At 31.8% G+C, this 21,660-nt stretch overlaps 1 protein-coding gene across 8 annotated transcripts in view; it reads right to left on the reverse strand.

Annotated features, from left to right (window-relative positions):
• LOC126889552 (organic cation transporter protein-like) overlaps positions 1–21,660 on the reverse strand; it is a 557,313-nt gene that overhangs the window by 191,712 nt on the left and 343,941 nt on the right. Inside the window, exon 1 of one of the 8 annotated variants that reach the window (XM_050657917.1) lies at positions 7,244–7,558. The exons of 6 other annotated variants lie outside the window; for them this stretch is intronic. In XM_050657917.1, the coding sequence (XP_050513874.1) occupies positions 7,244–7,280 (37 nt within the window). In that variant the 5' untranslated portion in view covers positions 7,281–7,558. Of the gene's footprint in view, positions 1–3,910; positions 3,978–7,243; positions 7,559–21,660 lie in introns of those variants that run through there. One more of the 8 variants, XM_050657924.1, reaches the window with a different exon arrangement.

Genomic DNA, 21,660 nt, shown 5'->3' on the forward strand with positions numbered 1-21,660 from the left:
AAAAATTTATTTCATAAAAAAATATGAAAAACCTAAAAACGCACAGTATTTCCAGAAACGGTGTCAAACTATTTTACGTGATAAGTAAATTCCTGTACCTACTACATACAGTGCACTGGAATAAGTGTGTTACCACCCCACCCCCTTACCAACTTATTTATTTTTAGCACATAAGCAAAACACTCTGACAGGTCGATTTTTAAAATAATCATAGTATATTTCAGAATCCATGTTTCGAACTTTACGCGATCCCTCTTCAGGTGACAGTGATAACTTTGATTTTTTTAAATGGGAAAGTACATCATGTGACCCCTTATTTAAAAGCTTTTAAAAGACTGATTACAAAAATGTGTAATATTAATCCTTTTAAACCATAGGCGCAAAATTTCGGTCGAATTATTTCGAAATGTATCCATTTTTTTCGAATATTGAGAAAACTAATAAGTATTTTTGAAAAATTTTAACGCAGAATGAAATATTACAGTATTATCGAGGGACAAAATTCCCTGAGAAATTTTATAGTGATTATTTTAATAAGTCACAGGGGTGAAAAAAAAAAAGGAAAATTTAGTCGGAATTTTAATTTCAAATATATCATTCAAAAGAAATTTTTGTTTATTCTAAGGGACTTTCAGCCCTCGGTAATAATGTAATCTTTTATTCTGCGTTTAAAGTTTTCAAAAATACTTATTATTTTTCTCAGGATTAGAAAAAAATGAAACAATTCGATCGAAATTTTGCGCCTACGCTCTTAAAAAGGATTAAAGTGTTATACATTATTTTAATCAGTATTTCAAACTCTTTTAAATGAGCTATCACATAATGTACTTTCCCATTTAAAAAAAAATCAAAGTTTTGCCTATCACCTGAAGAGGGTTCGCGTAAAGTTCGAAACATTGATGTTATAGTATACTTTGATTATTTTAAAAATCGACCTGTTCGAGTGTTTTGCTTATGTGCTAGAAATAAATAAGTTATTAAGGGGGGGGGGGTGACACTTATTCCACCGCACTGTATAAGCGTTAAGTTGCTAAGGGCAACCGACACAATAAAACACCATCGTAAAGAAAAATAAATCTCCACTCCAATTTAAAAATCATTTTTAATAATTAAGTGTAATTTTATTTAAAAAAAATTTTTTATTTTAAGTTAATAAAAGTTTTTCTTTAGTTAATGACTGTGAAATAATTTTAATGTAATTCTAATTCTAGTGAAAGTCACTATGATTTAAGAAAAAAAAAAAGACAATTACCTTGGCTTCAGTTTGTCGTAGAAAATTTTTCTTTTTTTTTCAATCTTTGTTTTGTCTTCAGCAACAATAATCTGCAAGTTAGAAACTGATAGGATGTATATGGGCCGCTGCAGTTCTAAATGTTTGTAACTCAATTTGCCCCCTTATTTTCAAACCCGAGATAAGAGATTGAAAAATAGTTTTCCACCTACCTCTACCGAAAGTATACTTTTCCGGACCTGAGTGTAGGGACCAAAGTTGTAGTTTTCCTCCCTAGGGAGGAAAATATTTTTCCTCCCTAGAGAGGAAAAGTAAAAGTGACGTCATGGTATTTAATTCGTGAAATATAACTTATTGACGCCCTGTACAATATCTATTTTCTATTACGTAAGTATCTATACATTTTAACGTTTATTTATAAAACACCCTGTATTTGGCAGAATGGTAAAAAACAATAAATTGTTATTTTGATTTAACAATGTTTACATTAATAATTTGACTTATATTTGACAGTTAACAGTTATATTGTACCTACTTGTTAGTTTTAGTTTTAATAAATTTTGTTGGTTAGTTACATAAATAAAGTAAAAATGAAAAAATGACTTGTTATTAATTTGAGGAAGGTGGAAAAACCATATGTATAACATGGAAGTAAAGTGCCTTTTCCTCCCTTGAATGATTACTGCCCTCCGCTACGCGTCGGGCAGTAAACTTCATTCTCGGGAGGAAAAGTAGCACTTTCCTACCTTGTTATACAAATAGCTATTACGAATTAATTTACATCAGATTATGAAAATATAAGTCTTTATTAAGATATTGTGTCTAGGATTAATTCTCTACTATTTTTTTTTTTCAAAAATTTATAGCCTTCGACCTCTCGGGATAAACAATTTATAATATCTAAGCAACAAGTTCATCAATCGGGCTTAACAATTTTGTTTTCGGGAATTGAAAGATATTCATATTAAAGTTTTAAAAAATTAAAAAACTATTTTTACAATCAATTGCAAAAAACGGCCATTTTGGAAAATTCGCGGGTTGTTTTGCAATAATAAATTAACGAAATTAAACTTGCCATAGCTCATTGTAGGTTTTTTAATTTATCACAACTTTATATTTAAAAGTTTTTCTCTAAAATGAATATCCTAAGCAGCAAAATTAAAAATCTTTAAAAATTGCAAATTTTACAAATTAAAAACGTTATAAATAGAAAAACCCACAAAATTAGTGGTTACATTTTAGTAGAAGTTTTTTCTGGCATCGTCCTTTACAACCCCTGATAGGTTTCAAGAATTCCTGAATTATATCCTAAAATCGACCTATTTTTCACCCACAGCTTGGACTATTATCACTTATGACCTACCTCTTTGTTACACTGTATAGTTCCTAATAAGTGTATAATAGACCTGGATCCCGCGTACCAAAAAAGTAGATTAACAGTGAGCTGAAAATTTGTTAATAGCTTAAAGGGGTCTAGTCGGACAAACTTTTATGTATGGGAACACTGGAACAGGGGAAGTTTTAATTGTGGAACAGGTTAAAAATCTGGAACGTGAGAATACGAAAACATTCCATGTATTTTTTCGGACAGAACTTCCAATTGATTTGTAACCATTTCATTAAAGTGTCATGCAAAAATAAGATTGGTGTTTATCACCAACTGGGCATTTTAATGAGTGGAACACGAAGAACATGTCAAATGACAGGAATCATGTTGATTGTGCATGAGAGTTTAATCAAAGGGTAACAAATCAATTGGATGACAAAATACATAGGACGTTTTCGTAATCTGACGTTCCAAATTTTTAAACTCTTCCACAATTAAAACTTCCGTTTTAATTAAAGACTAGACAAGATTTTTTAATAGCTTAAAGGGGTCTAGTCGGACAAACTTTTATGTATGGGAACACTGGAACAGGGGAAGTTTTAATTGTGGAACAGGTTAAAAATCTGGAACGTGAGAATAGTGAGAATACGAAAACATTCCATGTATTTTTTCGGATATAACTTCCAATTGATTTGTAACCATTACATTAAACTGTCATGCAAAAATAAGACTGGTGTTTATCACCAACTGGGCATTTTAATGAGTGGAACACGAAGAATATGTCAAATGACAGGAATCACGTTGATTGTGCATGAGAGTTTAATCAAAGGGTAACAAATCAATTGGATGACAAAATACATAGGACGTTTTCGTAATCTGACGTTCCAAATTTTTAAACTCTTCCACAATTAAAACTTCCGTTTTAATTAAAGACTAGACAAGATTTAAGACTAGACACCGTTAATCTATTAACAAATTTTCAGCTTGCTATTAATCAACGCGGGATCCAGGTCTATAAGCAATGTTTCTGGTTCTTACTTGTAGTAGCTTTCTTTGACTGTTTATGGATTTAACCTATATGTTTAAATTTTAATTAACGGTAGTAAATTAACTTGTTTATTCATTTTATCTGATTAATAAATAAAATTGCTATAGATGAGAAACGCCACAAATCATTAGGCTCTTTCAAATATTTGCCAAGTGACAAATACATAAAGGGGTTTGGTGACTGAACAAACTAATTAGTTAATTGAACAAGTATTTTATGATCTCGTCGCAAATTTACACCTTTAGTGAATAATACGATTAAAGAAACAATATAACAATATCAAAATAATAACGGAAATACTTACGCAAAAGTCTTTCCGAAACTAGAATCTATTCATTCATTTTAAATCACAAAGTACACAAAACTTAGATAGACCATTCCAAGCCCTGTGATTTATTAATTTTCGTACCACTTAAGATTACCAAGGGAAATAAATAGCAAGTGACCACAATCTTGTTTTAGCACACATTAAGCTCAAACTATAGAAAATAAAAACAGCCACCGGAACACCTATAATAAATCATAAAAGACTTAAATAAGCTGCCAACGTAGAAGAGAACAAATAACAAAGAAGTGCAGCAAGTAGAAAGACAAGTACAACTACTTAACGCAACAGAAAACTGGAGAGAGGTACAGAAGATCCTGAGGAACATTGTACAATAACTGAAGGGCGATACATCCCTTAAAAGCAAACAATCAATAACACAATCAATAAAGGCAATATCGTCGTAAAGGAGAAAATAAAATAATAAAAACGAAAGACAATAACATAAATAAAAGAGTCCAATAACAAATCAAAGCGGGTAGTGAATTTTGGCTATCAGTAATATGTGCAGAAATAGAAAGATTAGTAAAAGAACATGACATATTTAACATATACAGGAAAATTAATGAAGCAAATGGCATATCTACAAGAATAGGGTATTCGAAACATAATGGACAAAATAATAATTGAAATGCAGAAAAAATAAATAAATGGGACGAATATATAAAAACGTGTTTTGAAGACGCAGACAATAAAATCAAAAGGAAGAACTGGACCTGAAATTACCATAGGGGAAATTGAAAAAGCACTATAACGTATAAAAAAATGATAAAGCCATGAGACCGGATCAAATACCAACAGATATCTTAATAATACTAATAGAAAATCACATTTATGTATGTACTAGTAGAATTATTCAATTAAATATTCAATGAACATTGCTATAGACTTATAGATACACCACAAAGCATTAGGCTCTTTCAAATATTTGTTAAGTGACAAATACATAAAAGAGTTTGGTGTTTTAACAAACTAATTAGTTAGTTGAACAAAAGTATTTTATGATCTTTTCGCTTTATACCTTTAGTGTGTGCGTTCACAAAGAGGGGATGGCATTGGATAATGTTTTTGTAACATATATTTTGAAAGTTAAAGATATTACCCCAGTCAGTGGGAGCAAAAATAGGATATTACCTTCGAATTTTATCCTACTACATGGATTTTAATGAAATTTTGGGCCTAGCCTCTACTTATCTCTTAATTCAAAGTCTACCCTATGCCGATGTGTGCTTTTATCTTGGGGGTGGTTCCCCCCTTTTTTAGGGGTGGAAAATTTTTTGGTTAAAATTACCACGGAATTCGCTAGAGAACCTTATTCTAAGCAAAAACTGTTCTATATATATTTTTTGAAAACTCAATACTTATTGAGATATTCGTGTTTGAAAATTGGCCATTTTCAATCCTTTTCGAACGGTTTTTTGCGAATACCTTAAAAACTATGCATCTAACTAAAAAAACTATATTAAACATTTTTGTAGGTTATACAAAAACAAAGAGACACTTGCCTTCATAAATCTTCTAGTTATTAATACAAAAAGAGATATGGTAGGTGAAAATAGTTTGTTTTTGGTACATTCTCAAACTGGTGTATTCTACTTGAAATAACACAGAAACGGTCGATTTTAGGTGTACAATGCTACAAATATCTTTTGTAGTGCTTGAAAAGACCTATCAAATGAGCTATATTAAAGGTCCATTATATTAAAACTAAGCGAGATATGCTGCAAACAAAACTGATAACTAATGTATTTTAAGAAAAAATGAGAAGTAATTTTAACCCCCATCCACCAAAATGTAAATGCATCATTTTCCTTCCACAATACCTTTTATTATAGTGTTATTTCTATGTTCAAAAAGTTGGACGGGTTTAAAATAAATGGCTTTGAAAAAAAAGATCAAATTATAGAGCGCATTTTTAAATTTTCTTAAAAATCTTCTTTTGCCTCCATGTAACTTAAAAATGATAAGAGCTATAGTAATGAAAAACAAAAAGGAAATTTTTATCTGAAAAAGCCCTACATTTTTATGTGGTATCTTTTTTTCGTATCTCTTATCTTTTTCGAGTTACATGGAGGAAAAGGAAGATTTTTAAGAAAATTTAAAAATGCGCTCCATAATTTGATCTTATTTTTTTCAAAAACCATTCATTTTAATCCAGTCCAACTTTTTAAACATATAAATAACAATATAATAAAAAGTATTGTAGAAGGAAAACGATGTATTTAAATTCTGATGGATGAGGGGTTAAATAATATTCTCATTTCTTCTTAAAATACATTAGTCATCAAATTTTTTGCAAAATATCTCGCTTAGTTTGAATGTTATCTACATTTAATATTGCTCATTTTAAAGGTCTTTTCAAGCACTACAAAAGTTATTCGTATCATTATACACCTAATATCGACAGTTTCTCTGTTATTTTAAGTTGAATACACCGATTTGAGCATGCAGCAAAAAAACAAACTCTTCTTACCTACCATAGTCCTTTTTGTATTTTAACTAGAAGATTTATGAAGGAACGAATCTCTTTGTTTTTTTATAAACTACAGAAATATTTTATATAGTTTTTTTGTTAGATGCATAGTTTTTAAGGTATTCGCAAAAATTCGTCCGAATAGGTGTCATTTTCCAATGAAAATGGCCAATTTTAAACCACGAATAACTCAAAAGTATCGAGTTTTCAAAAAGTAATGATAGAACCGTTTTTGCTTAAAATTAGGTTCTGTAGCCTCTTCCGTGGCTATTTTAACCAAAACATTTTTCACCCCGGAGAATGGGTTAGAACCACCCCCAAAATAAAAGCGCACATCGGCATAGGGTATACTTTGTTTCTTGAGCTATTCACTACTTACTGTGAAAATATCAAGTAAATCGATCTAGTAGGATGGAATTCGGAGCCAAATACCCTCATTGACTGCCCTATATATTAAATTAATATAGATATATTTTAGACTATTTTAGAGTTTTTAAGGACCTGTATGATATCATTAATAGTTTTGGTGTTGAAACTTAGCATGTGTGAAATATTGAGCGGTAATTAAACTCATATTCTGCTCTTGAAGTCTAGCAATTAGTGCTTTTGTATGTATGGTATTTATTATGTTTACAATTAAAGACTATATAATTTAAGTCTGCGGTAGAGTATTTATCATAATATGAACAAAGAGAGTTGATACGAATCTCGATTTTAGCTAAATGTGCAGGAAAGTTACCATGGAAATTAATCGGCTTAGGAATGAGGATACACCTTTGGTGAATAATACAATTAATAAAACAATGAAAAAACATCGAAATAATTATAGAAATACTTACGCAAAAGTCTTTCCGAAACTAGAATCTCTTCATCCATTTTTAATCACAAAGTACATCAAATTTTCACAACAAACCAACCACCTCACACACTTATTACCCGCCGATTGCACTAAGATAAAGATCTAATACTACTCTAATCAATTAAAACACACACGTACTATGTAATCGATATAAAAATTATCATTTTCGTTTAATAATTTGATAACTATCGGTAAGTAGCATCCCAAGTATAAATTTTCACCTACGAGTAAATTTACTTTTTTTTAATGTGGAGCTATCTAAAGCGCGTTATAGTTTGTTCAGCGCGGATCTGGGCCCACGATATTTAAATGCTAGGCAGCGCTTAGTAGTAATGCAATTTTGAACTTGGGAGTCCCGCGCACACTGAGAAAAATGGTATTAGGCGAGGCGATGAAGCAGTAAAAAGCCCCAAACCCACCAAATTTTTGCAGTTGGGTGCATCTCAATGAAAGTTGTTGCATTCTATTCGTAAGAGCATTTAGCCCTATCAAAGAACAATCTGACCCCAAAAAAAAAATAAAGGAAAGATGCAAATTTGGGAATAAGTAGTTGAAATTGTCTATAATTATATATGAAAAATTTTACAATTCTACACCCCTCCATTTTTCAAAAATAGAGGGGAATACCCCCCTCTCGAACTGATAAAAGAATCTCTAAAAGTAGAAAGTAGAAAGTAAAATCCGGATACAAAACGAACTAACGGAAACAATAGATGTGAAAAAGGGACTACGCCAGGGAGACGCTCTATCATGCATCTTGTTCAACATCGTACTCGAGAAAATAATGAGGGACACAACAGTCAATACTCGAGGAACAATAATTAATAAAAACGTGCAAATACTAGCATTTGCAGATGATGTTGACATAATCGCAAGATCAAGAAGAGAAATGATAGAGGCATTCAATCAAATAGAAAGAGCTGCACAAAATAGTGGCCTTAAAATCAACCAGAACCAAACAAAATATATGCAGGTAAGTAAAAACACAGAAATAAGGCAGCCACAAAATATAACAATAGGAGAATACAACATTGAGGGCGTAAAAAACTTTACATACTAGGGATCCCTAGTCACATCTGATAATAACGTAGCAGAGGAAGTCAAGAGGCGAATATTTATTGCCAATAAAAATTACCATGGCTTAATTGGGCAACTAAGATCAGATAACGTCGCAAGGAAAACAAAATGCCAAATATACAAAACTTTAATAAGACCGGTACTCACACACGGCTCAGAAACCTGGACACTCACTAAAAGAGAGGAAACATTGCTAGCCACCTTTGAAAGAAAAATCTTGCGACACATATATAAGGGCACAAAAGAAAATGGAATTTGGCGAAGAAGGTACAACTTTGAACTATACGAAATATACCTGGATCCGGATATCATAACATTCATTAAAATAGGACGGCTGCGTTGGATGGGACATGTAGAAAGAATGGAAGAAGGCGAAATACCAAACAAAATATTCAGACAGATGCCAGTTGGAAAAAGAACAAGAGGAAGACCGAAGCTGAGATATTTAGAACAAATAGAAAATGATATAAAAACCTTAAAAATAAAAAACTGGAGAAAAAAAAAGCACGAAACAGATCAGAGTGGAGAAGAATCCTGGAACAGGCCAAGACCCAGAAAGGGCTGTCGAGCCAATGATGATGATGATGATGACCCCAGTCTCGAAGGTGAAAAATATACATTTAAAATAAGTCCGGAATTGGATAAAATGACTAATTCTAAGCAACTTTTGTTCTATAGAGTTTTTTCCCGAAAAGTCAATACTTTTCGAGTTATTTTCAAGTGAATATGTTCATTTTTAACAGAAAAAAAAAACATGTTTTTGGACGGTTTTTCCGAGATAACTTAAAAAGTAAGTATTTCAGTGAAAAAAAAATTCTTAGCAAAAATATAGCTTGTAAAAAACTGAAAAAAATGGTGTATGCTTGAGGTCTGTAGACCCAATAGAATCAGAGTTGTAGCTAATGAAAAGTAGGTTCTTCTTCATAAACTTCCAAATCGAATATTTCAATGTGAAATAACTCAAAAACGGAGAACTTTTCGGGGAAATTCGTTTCAACTTTTTTAAAGTGTTTAAATAAAGGATTATTTTTATTTTTTAAAAAACTTGTAACATTAAAAGTAAGTGAGTTACGCTCAAATTATTGTTGATCCCTATTATTTTTTGGTAAAAAAATCTCGAAAATCACCCCCCAATATTAGCATCACAACTAAATTTTATCATTACCACTTCACAAGTTACTTTGTCTATGTATTATTTATATGATCCGTAAGTTTCATCATTTCAAAGAGCTTATTTTTGAAAAAGCTGTAGTTAAAATGGCTTGAACGAGTAACTAATCACGAGTTTAAGCAAATTTTGAACAACCATAGCATAATCAATTTTAGTATAACAAGAAAACAAAAAAGGAAAAATATTCAAAAAATCAAAACTTACATTGTATTACTCTTTAATATTTTTGGTATTACTAATAATTTTTAAGTTAATTCAATGAACAATTCCATTTTTTTTCAAAAATAAAAAAAATGTTTTATTTTAAACCCATTTTTTCAAAACTGAGCACTTTGAACCAATTAAACTTATAGATTATATAAACAATACATAAGTAAAGTAACTTGTGAAGCGGTTATGATTAATTTTATTTGGGAAGCTAATTAGGGGATTATTTTCGCGAATTTTGTAACAAAAAATAAAAGGGACCAACAATATTTTGGGCGTAACTCACTTATTTTAATGTTGGAAATTTAAAAAAAAACAAAAATAAACCTTTTTTTAAACACTTTAAAAAAGTTGAAATGAATTTGCCCCTAAAAGTCCTCTGTTTTTTGGTTATTTCACATTGAAATATTCGATTTGGAATTTGACGAAGACGAACCTACTTTTCATTAGCTACAACTCTGCTTATACTGGGTCTACGGACCTCATGCGTACACCATTTTTTAAATTTTTTATAAGCTATATTTTTACTAAGAATATTTTTTTCGCTAGAATAATTACTTTTTGAGTTATCTGCAAAAAACCGTCCATAAACAGGTTTTTTTTGTTAAAAATGAACATATTCACTCGCAAATAACTCGAAAAGTATTGACTTAGTGAAAAAACTCTATAAAACAAAAGTTGCTTAGAATTAGTCATTTTATCCAATTCCGGGCCTATTTTGAACGTATATTTTTTCACTTATGAGAAAATATTTTTAACCCCGTATTTCCGAATTTTTGTAAAATGGAGGGGATGTAGAATTGTAAACATTTTCTTATTTAGTAATAGACAATTTCAACTACCTATTTCCAAATTTTCATCCTTCCTCTATTTTTTTTGGAGGTTTTCGTAAAATTTTGTGTTCTTTGATCGAGCTAATTTAGTCCAGAAAGCCACTGCGCATCCGCTAGGAAAAATATTCTAATTCGGATTTTTTGCACAATCTTACTCAAAAAGGACTACTTTTAACAAATTTGCATGTTGCCAGGACCAAAAGGTGGTCAAAAATTTTTTAAACGTTTTTTTTTGTTTTTTTCGTAAAATTATTTTTTTTGGCATGGAATAAAGTTTTTTTAAGTTTTTTGGATCATTCCAAACAGAAAAGGTCTTTAGTGACTTTTCCCTAAAAATGATATTTTTTGACATATAAGCGATTAAAAATTGAAAAATTGCGAAATCGGCCATTTTTAACCCTCAAAAACTATGTGAAAAACTGAAAACTTGAATGTTGCCAAGGTAGGTAGATATTCTTTAAATATCAATTGATGAAATCCCGAAGAGTTTTTTGAAATATAATATTCAAAACTCCTTTGTTTTTGATTTCTAATCCGTCTGGAAGTGATGACGTAATAGATTATTTTTTTAAATGAGAATAGGGGTCGTGTGGTAGCTCATTTGAAAGATTCTTCAATTCTCTATTCAGGAATGTAAAGATTTACATAATTATTTATACAGGATGTCCAAAAACTTTTTATTAAATTAAATTATTTGACACAAAAAGAAGTAGAAGGACACCCTGTATAAATAAATATATTAATCAAAAATGAATAACCATTTTCAATTCCGTTGCAAAACGAAAATACAGCCGAACCATATTCTAGTCAAATCAGAGAGTGCTGCAAGCACCTCTACCGGTTTCGAAACTTATTAGTCTCTCATCAGGAGGCACATATGCTGCTCTCCCCGATCCAACCAAAACAAACCCCAGCGTGCAGTCCCGGATTGCAACGAACGAAATGGCATAGATGCCCTAGCGGCAACTGCTACAAAAAGACTAAGTTTTCACTCTAATGGCATATAAAACAACATAATGCTATTCTACATCCCACCAGAATGAAAACAATGGGAACCTTCTCTGGTTACACCTCCGAGGCTTCTACAATTTGCAAGCCATACGGATGCTGAGACTAAGGAAGATGAGGGAATTCTACAATTTGCAATTCACGTCCCATCTGCTCAGCGCGGTAAAGTTCCAACGAGAATGGTTCCCTTCATACTCCACACAGAGTAAATGTAAATCAAAAATGGATAACTATTTTCAATTCCGTTGCAAAACGAAAATACAGCCGAACCATATTCTAGTCCAATCAGAGAGTGCTGCAAGCACCTCTACCGGTTTCGAAACTTATTAGTCTCTCATCAGGAGGCACATATGCTGCTCTCCCCGATCCAACCAAAACAAACCCCAGCGTGCAGTCCCGGATTGCAACGAACGAAATGGCATTGCCCTAGCGGCAACTGCTACAAAAAGACTAAGTTTTCACTCTAATGGCATATAAAACAACATAATGCTATTCTACATCCCACCAGAATGAAATATATTAATGTTTATATTACTGAATAGAGAATTGAAGAACCTTTCAAATGAGCTAGCATACGACCCCTATTCTCATTTAAAAAAATCTTCGATTACGTCATCACGCCCAGATGGATGACGTCACTAGTATACCATATATGCCATAATATCGTAACTTAAAAATATAAACCGACCTGTTTCGGGATTTTTCCTTAAAGTCGCCGGTTTACGAAATAACGAATTTATTCCTTTCATTTGCGCCATACTGTCTGTGGAAAATAGTGTCGCGCACGCTTGATTATCAATTAAAAAACAAAGGAGTTTTGAATATTATATTGCAAAAAATTCTTCGAGATTTCATCAATCGATGTTTAAAGAATATCTACCTACCTTGGTAACATTCAAATTTTCAGTTTTTCACATAGTTTTTGAGGGTTAAAAATGGCCGATTTAGCAATTTTTAAATTTTTAATCGCTTATATGTCAAAAACTATTATTTTTAGAGAAAAGTCACTAAAGACCTTTTCTGTTTGGAATGATCCAAAAAACCTAAAAAAACTTTGTTCCATGCAAAAAAAATAATTTTAGGAAAAAAACAAAAAAAAACGTTTAAAAAATTTTTGACCACCTTTTGGTCTTGGCAACATGCAAATTTGTTAAAAGGAGTCCTTTTTTAGTAATATTGTGCAAAAAATCCGAATTAGAATATTTTTCCTAGCGGATGCGCAGTGGCTTTCTGGAATAATTAGGAAACTTTGTGAACTAAAGGGATGATAACGAAATAAAAATTGCATTATTATTTTTTATTTGAAACTGCTTCAACCACACAGGGTTATTAGGAAATTATTAGGAAAATTCTACAGATATTAAAAATATAAAAACAGAGAATATAATGAAATTTTGTTGATTAGTCCTGAGGAAACCAAAAAAGTATGGTACAATTATGGTCGCTATGTTCTTTATGTTTTTTATTGTTGTAGGTAACTATTAATATTGTATTTCCAATACGTACAATGCCACTATGAAGTGATGCACTATTCGATCACTATCAAAATGATTAAACAAATATTTGGTTAGCTTCTGCAGTAGGAAGTAATAATAAGTTGTTCTTGGCAAACCATGGAACCCTTAGCGCATCCTTTCTATTGAGGCTCTATGATGTTGTTAAGTGCACAGTGTTGGTAGATACGCCGGGCTACACAGGATGTGACCAATTTATACAAAGTTGGAAGACAAGTAATTGGGCGGTATTTGGCTGGATCTTGGGTGTTATTTTGATCCTTCGGTATTAAATAAGTGGTTCCCTGAGTTAGAAATAATGGTGTTTCCTGCGGATTACAAATAACATTATTAATTAGTGTCGATAAGCAATCATGAACACTCCAAAACTTCTTAAGCCAGAAGTTTTGAACTCCGTCTGGTCCAGGAGAATTCCAGTTATAAAGATCTCTCTGACGATATTTGAAACTTCTTCAGTGGTGAAAGGTTCGTAGAGAGTACTAGTGTAGTGTTGGCGGTTCTGTGTCGTATCTTCTATCCATCTAGCATTGTTGTTAAGAACAGCTGGTGTGGAAAGTTGATTTCCCCAAAGCTCATGAATTTTTTCTTGGCTTGGGTAAGACTTACCGAGATTTTCTACGGTGGAATTGAGTTTTCAATAGAAGGCCTTCTAAGAAGTCTCAAAAAGGGCATTTTCGGATTTTAGGTTGATACTCACTTTGCACCTTCTTAGTTGTCCTGAATAAATGGAGAGTTTTCGTTTTTAATGTATCCAGGCACTGTTGGGCTGTGTTGTTTTCTGGATCATATCTTGAGTGTCTTGCATTACTCAGTAATATTTCTTCAGTTCTTCTGATGACTTTTCTACTTCTTACACCTCGTATATATTCTGTGACTTAACTAATATCCGGGAAATTATATCCCTACGTAGTAATTCAATCTGTCCGAGCAGTCTTTTTTCCCAGGGTGCAATTCTGTTACCAGTCCTTCCGTTGTTAGTACCTAGTCGTGTTCTGATCTTAATGCCCATTACATTAGCAATAATATTGCTGTTGCTATATTATTAAATATATTAATTTATATTTATTATGTAAATATTTTTTAAATTTTTTTTGGTATTTGTTTTGAACCGTCATCCAAGACTAGGCTATGGTACCCAGATGCTAGGTGATTTCGATACTGCAATATGGACTTGAAAGCTTGACATTCAAGCAAGAACACATAAAATAAATAAGCTACAGTGATTTGAAAGAAAACGAACACGGAAGTACTGCGAGAAATGGGCAAAAAATACGAAATAATTAACAGAATAAAAATGAGAAATTTTCAATATCTGGGACACGTAATGAGGGACAGCGGTATAAAATGCTAAAATTGATACTACAGGGAAAGATAAGAGAATGAAGGAGTATGCAGATGAAGAGTGTTATGGTTGAAGAATTTAAGGGACTTGTTTAAATGCAGCTCTGTAGAACTTTTCAGAGAAGCGGTAAATAGAGTATAGATAGTGATGATGATATCCAACCTCCGATTGAGAGACTGCATTTAAAGAAGAAGAAGAAGAAGATGGTAACCAGCATGATATCCAAAGATTGATACCGATCATGAAACTAGAAGAAAATATATCCTATTAAATGGGATATAAAAACTATTGTACCGTAATGTTGTTCTGAAGCTATTTCCTTGTGGCATTTTTGTAATCAAATATTCCAAATGGGAAGTAAGCCACAATTTAACTAAAAAAATGATTTTATTACCGTAAAAATACAAAATATTAATAAATTAAACAAAATTGTTGTTGCTTAGTAAAAAATTCTTCTAATAATTTAATTTAATCTGACAGCGGATATATAAAGCGGAAAGCTTATTTTAAAATGTGTATTATCCTCGATATGTTTATAACTTACTAATCGTTGTATTTTCTTTCTATTTACTTTCTCTTTTGGTATGGGCAACCACATCCTGTAGCATTCTACAGGAACTATCTTTTAGTAAAGTTGTCCCAGGAATTCAACTCATAAATATTGGCAATATCATTTTAAAGTCTTCTACTTTAAAATGTATAATATATGTCAGAATTTCCGATATAAATGAGTCAGATTAAATAAATTATTAGAAGAATTTTTTACTAAGCAAAACAATTTTGTTTAATTTATTAATATTTGGTATTTTGACAACGACATCCGATGTGGACGTCAAAACATTAATAAAATAATTTTTTTAGTTAAATTGTGCCTTATTTCCCATTTATAATAGTTGATTATTGTATCGTATACATACTTAGTTCTTAAAAAATGAAGGCACAACAGATATAATTTCTACGAAAAAATAAGTTTTTAGAAAAATATTATTTTTGTAGTGTAATTTAGTTTTAAATATTGTTTTTGTTTTTACAGACGAATCATACAAAATTTATGAATAAAGTAATAAAAGACAGTTTAATTTAAATTAACGAATTAAAATATCTCATGGTTTGCTGTCCCATAAATCACTTTTATACTTTTAAACTTTATACTGCTGAATCGATTTTCGTCACTGTTACTGCGTAATAAGGTTTTCTCCTTGGTATCCAAATTTAATCATAAAAGAGCTTTGTCATCATATGAGTTTACCCCCTATATAATTATTGCCGTAAAAAACTGGTCCCTGTAGACGTGGATAAACGTTTTGACAATATATATTTTTAAAGTAGCGTAAGTCTTTTTCTACGACCGACCGTTTAATAACATGCTCATTATTCGCTATTTTTTAATAGATAATAGCACCCATTACTGTACCCGTGAGTAATAGTTCATTACTCAGGCGCTGAAGTTAGATCCAATTGGCGCATGCAACTTTTAATATTAATTGTATATAAACTGCAAATAAAATTACTCAAACTTGTTTATATAATACAATAATTATTGTAATTCATATCAATAATTAACTCCGAAAAATTTTTAAAGGAATTTTAACTGTAACAATGTCAGTATATTTTTTACGTTTATATTTTGTTTACTAAAAATTTTGGGTAGCGGACGTTTCCCCAACTGTCATCAATACGGCTAACTTCACGCGTAACTTTGATACGAAAATTATAAAAAATATGCATTGAAATCCAGATCCCGTAATTCGTTAAGCGTGATAAAGTGAGTACAAAGACATACATATTTGTTTCTTTGTAATTACAGCTTCAATTTACCGTACACTTCTCGTAGACTGTGCCGATAAGGTAGAGTCATGTTGGGGAAAAGTCGCGCGCCCAAAAATTTTGACGTTTATCATTTTTATTTTAGTGACGGGGACATTCGCGCATTTTGTTTGTGTTAATTGGAATTTATAACTAATATTGTGTTTATTTTTCAAGTTACATTGTGTTAAATATGTTATAACATAATAGTATAGTTATATTATTATAAGTTAAATGTAAATACAGTAGGAAAAATGAAAGAATACCCATGAACGAACATATAAAACATGCTGTATTTTCCTGTCACCGTGTCACACAAAAAATTGACCAGCGCAAATACATGTAATAATTGAAGGGCTTAGAATAAAAGGAGTGCAAGTGCAATTTGTGTATGTACTAAGTTAAGTGCAGATTTGGACAGCTAGGTAACAGTTTATGTGGATTGAAAGATCCTAGTGATCCCTATATTATAATGTGATACATAACTGTTGTGATTTTAAAGACAATTTTAAAAATTAAAAATATATATTTTAACTTTATGTTATTTCTCAAATCAAATAAATTGGTCACTCGAATCCCTTTTATTCTAAGCCCTTCAATTATTATTACATGAACTTGCTCTGGTCAATTTTCTTTGTGACACAGTGACAGGAAAATACAGCGTGTTTAATATGTTCGTTCATGGGTATTCTTTCATTTTTCCGACTGTATACATTATAACAATATGAAACACGCCCACCAACAATAGCTATTTCCTATTTATTAGATTCACTGACAGTAGGTACGAATTTATGCTTATAATTTCTCGGAAAGGAATAGAACTTGGATTGACTATTTCGTGTTGTATTTTTACAATAAAAATAAGAATTTCTTAATCGTAGGCAACCAATTATTCAGCCACGTACTAAGGGTAAACAGCATTTAGGTATTTTTGTAAATTATTATAATCTAAATCTCGAGTAGTTGATAATTATATTTTTTACTAATAAAAATAAAAAAAGGTCGTAGAAAAAGTATAGTATTCTACTCGCATGTAATAGGCTCGTGTCGCAAAAGAGCCAAATGAGAGCATGGAAGAATTGGTTTGATGAAGATTGCCTTAAAACAGCAGGGGAAAAGAAATATTAGGACAATTGACATTAAAAATAATAATGATTATCAGACTTCTTCTTTTTACGATGCCTATTCATTCCGGATGTTGTCAATCAGTATGACTGTCCTAACTTTGCTTGTAGCTATTCGCTATAGTCCAGACTACCTTGTATTAACATAAGCTAACCTTTCATGCTTTGTTCAAAGGTTTTAAAAAAGCTTACGATGGGATAAGTAATAAAATGCATGAAGTACTGAGCTCCATAGGCGTACCCGCAAAACTGGTTAGGCTGGCAAGAATGACTCTGAATAGCACAAAAAATCATGTAGTATGGAGAATATTCTTCTGCATACTACATGATTTAAAGTGAACAGAGGTCTTAGACCAGGAGATCCGTTATCCACAGTGCTGTTTAAATTAGTACTAGAAACAATAATCAGAAATAGGAGAGTTAAAATGACCTGATCCATCTTCAACAATGAACATCAACGTCTGGCCTTTGCTGATAATATTACTGTTCTAACGAAAACAAGAAAAAAAATTAAGAAATGTTAAAAACAGATTAGAAAAGGAGTCAAAATATTTTGACTTAGAAATAACCCAGGAAAATTCAGAGTACATGGTACTCGAAAATACAGAGTAAAAAGAAGAGGGTCAGTTTTCTTTCATATCTAGTCTATATGAGTCAAGGTAATTTAATTTCGAGAGGGTGGTCCATTATACGTATCTGGGGATTATAATAGAAGAGGAAGGTTAGGAAAAATGGGAACTGAATGCCAGATTGATAAAAGGAAATAAAAAGGTATGAAGCTTAAGACCACTGATGAAATCCAAGTTGAGGAGATATAAAATGGTAATAAGGCCTACAGTGACGTATGCTAGGGAAGTATGGCAATAAAAAAGCAAATACGGAGAAATTGGAAAGATCGGAAAGGAAAATGCTCAGAGCTATATACAGTGCGTCCATAAAGTAACGCATAAATTCATTATTTCGTTAACCGGCGACTTTAACGAAATGTCCCGAAACAGATGAATTTTTATTTTTAAATTACAATTTTTTGGCATATATATCATACTAGTGACGTCATAAATCTGGGCTTGATGACGTAACCGGTGATTTTTTAATAAGAATAGGGGTCATGTGATAGCTCATTTGAGAGGGTATTCAATTTTCTATTCACTAATACACTAGCGATCATAAAAAGCGGGTCACTCGATGAGTTATTCAAGTTAGAGATGTCTCGAATTTTCTAAACCTGTTGTCCGATTTGAGTGATTTTTTTAATATGTTATAGCCTGATTCTTTAAAAATATCGCAATAATAATATTGTTGCTAGACAGGTAAATTGTCATTGTATACCGGGTGTAACAATCACACTGTGTTTATTCCTCAAAGTTCGAAACATCCCGTGGAATGTTTTAGCATAGATAAAATTTTGAAATTAAAACTCCATTGTAGCATTAGGCTTTCTTAACATTTTCTTTTTTGATTTATTTATTTATGTTGGATAATAAAGAAGTTAGGCACCTTAACAACTAACCATATTCTTCATCAATACAGGGTGTTTCTAAATAAGTGCAACAAACTTTAAGGGGCAATTCTGCATGAAAAAATAATGACCGTTTGCTTTATAATCGTATGACCGCAAATTCTTCGGTTTCGAGATATGGGATGTTGAATTTTTTCTTACAAACTGACGATTTATTTATTGCTCTAAAACCGGTTGAGATATGCAAATGAAATTTGGTAGATGGTAAGAGGTAGTTGTGGCACATTTTATGACATACAATTAAGAATTTTATATTCACCATTGGCGTGCATACGGGATGTATCTAAAATGTTTATACCCGTATGCACGCCAATGGTGAATATAGAATTATTAATGGTATGTCAAAAAATCTAAAATAACTGCCTCTTAAAACCTACCTAATTTCATTTGCGTATCTCTATTGGTTTTAGAGCAATAAATAAATCGTCAGTTTGTAAGAAAAATTTCAACATCCCGTATCTCGGAAACGAAGCATTTGCGAACATATGTTTATAAAGCAAACTGTCATTATGTTTTCATACAGAATTACCCCTTAAAGTTTGTAGCACTTATTTAGAAACATTCTGTATTGATGAAGAACATGGCTAGTTATTAACGTGCTTAACTTTTTTATTATCCAACGTAAACCAGAGGCGTGCGGTCCATGGAAGCGGGGGAAGCACCGCTTCCCTATACTTCCATATAAGAAAATACATATATTATTAATTAGTATTCAATTATCAACAATGTTTCCCTAATCTAAGTAATCTATTATGTAACTAATAGGCATTGAAACATTATTAAAATGTGATCGCATACAAACGGTCTCAAATAAGCACACAACTCAACGATTCAGTCCGATCCTGACGGAAGCGCATCTCAAAATCGCTGCTTGTCATGCATTTGTCCCGTTCAAAAATTGGTCAGGGTTTAATAACCTCACTTGCTAGTCATGTCCCTTTCACGCGAATTTTGATACGCCTGGAAGCGCTCGTCCGACCGCTTCCGATACGAAAACGAGATGCGGAGTCTGTTACTGCTGCTATAAGGGGTAGGTATTTAGATGGCTCGATTTCAATTTTTTGCTTAATATTTTTACTAATATTTTATTTGACATTTTGAGATTTTTCCTTTTACTGATATTTTATAGTACCTACGACATTTTACAGACGAAGTCAAGTGACACTGCATTTTGTATAAGACAATTTGATGACTTATGATGATTAAAAAAATGAGCTGTTTAAAAATATTTGGGATAAAGCTGAAAATATGGGCTTCGAACCTAAAAGAAAAATAATGATGATTGATATTGTCGGCGAAAGAGAGACCTATCGACGATTATACATCGAAATTTTTGGTAATATTCTACAACAAATGAATTATCACTTTGAAAATTTTAAAGAAATAAAATATGTAGAATTATGTAATTTTAATATGTCTAATTATAATTCATTAAAATCTCCCAGAGGTATGTACCTATTTAATTCAGTACGATTAAATTATGATTTTTCTTTTTGATAATCTAGCTTTGCATTCTCAGTTAAATGTCATTTATAAAACACCTGAAATTAGTGATACAGAAATACTTAGGAATCGGTTGAATTTTTTGAATACTACTGGTTTAAATCAGTATTTGTGTGAAGTGGGCGCAAGTTGTGTGAATTAAGTAGTAGGTACTAACTATCCCAGCTACAAGTGCATCAGTTAAACGAAGTTTTTCAATATTAAAACTCATCAAAAGTTTTACAATAAATTTTACAAGTGAAGACAGACTTTCCAAGTTAGCCCTATTATCCATTGAAACAGAGTGCATTTATTAAACAATTATCAGAAAATCCAAAATTTTACGACGATGTTATCGACAAAAAATTTGCATTGGTTGATAAGAGAATAGGACTCAAGTATAAGTAAATAAGTGTCATATTGTTGAAAGTTGTGTATTATGGAAGGTGATTCGAAATCGGAATATAAAAACAATTTTGAATAGAACTCTTCTTTTTAAGTTTAAAGAAACCAAGCCTGGAGCAGGGACTCGACCCTGAGCAAGCAGTACAGATCGATGATAAGTCACTAGATATACGATATACTAAGTCACTAGAGTCACTAACCTGCATTGATCGGGGTAGGATTTCGTTTGTGAGTCCTTGTATCCAGGACTCCCACATAATAAGCACTTTGCTGATAGAGAGCCCATATAGCGCATCAGAGTGCTATCGGAGGGGAAGTGGATAGTATGAAGCATTGGGGCGGGATGGAGTGACGCCCGCTTATAAGAGTAAATTCTCCTTGCCTCAATGAATTTGTATCACCCGAATCTCATTCTCAAGGCAGTGTGCATGTATCTCAGACTGGGTTAAACACTATACCTAATTTTTTGTAGTTCTTGTTTTTAGTCGATATAAGTTAACAGGTAATACATTAGGTATACACCTATTAAGTAGGTATATGTTTTGATCTCGACCCTCGTAAGAAAATATTTGTTAAACCCTTATTGAATCCCTTCCTCTTCCGAAAATGTCACCGCACGCCACTGACGTAAACAAATAAATCAAAAAAGAAAATGTTAAGAAAGCCTAATTCCACAATTAAGTTTTAATTTCAATATTTTATCTATGCTAAAACATTCCACAGTGTGTTCAGAACTTTTAGGAATAAACACAGTATGATTGTTACACCCGGTATACAATGACAATTTACCGGTGTAGCAACAATATTATTATAGCGATATTGCTAAAGTAAGGCTATAACATACTAAAAAAATCACTCAAATCGGACAACAGGTTTAGAAAATTCGAGACATCTAACTTGAATAAGTCA

This window comes from Diabrotica virgifera, chromosome 8 (assembly GCF_917563875.1).
Source record: "Diabrotica virgifera virgifera chromosome 8, PGI_DIABVI_V3a".
In the NCBI taxonomy this organism is placed as follows: domain Eukaryota; kingdom Metazoa; phylum Arthropoda; class Insecta; order Coleoptera; family Chrysomelidae; genus Diabrotica; species Diabrotica virgifera.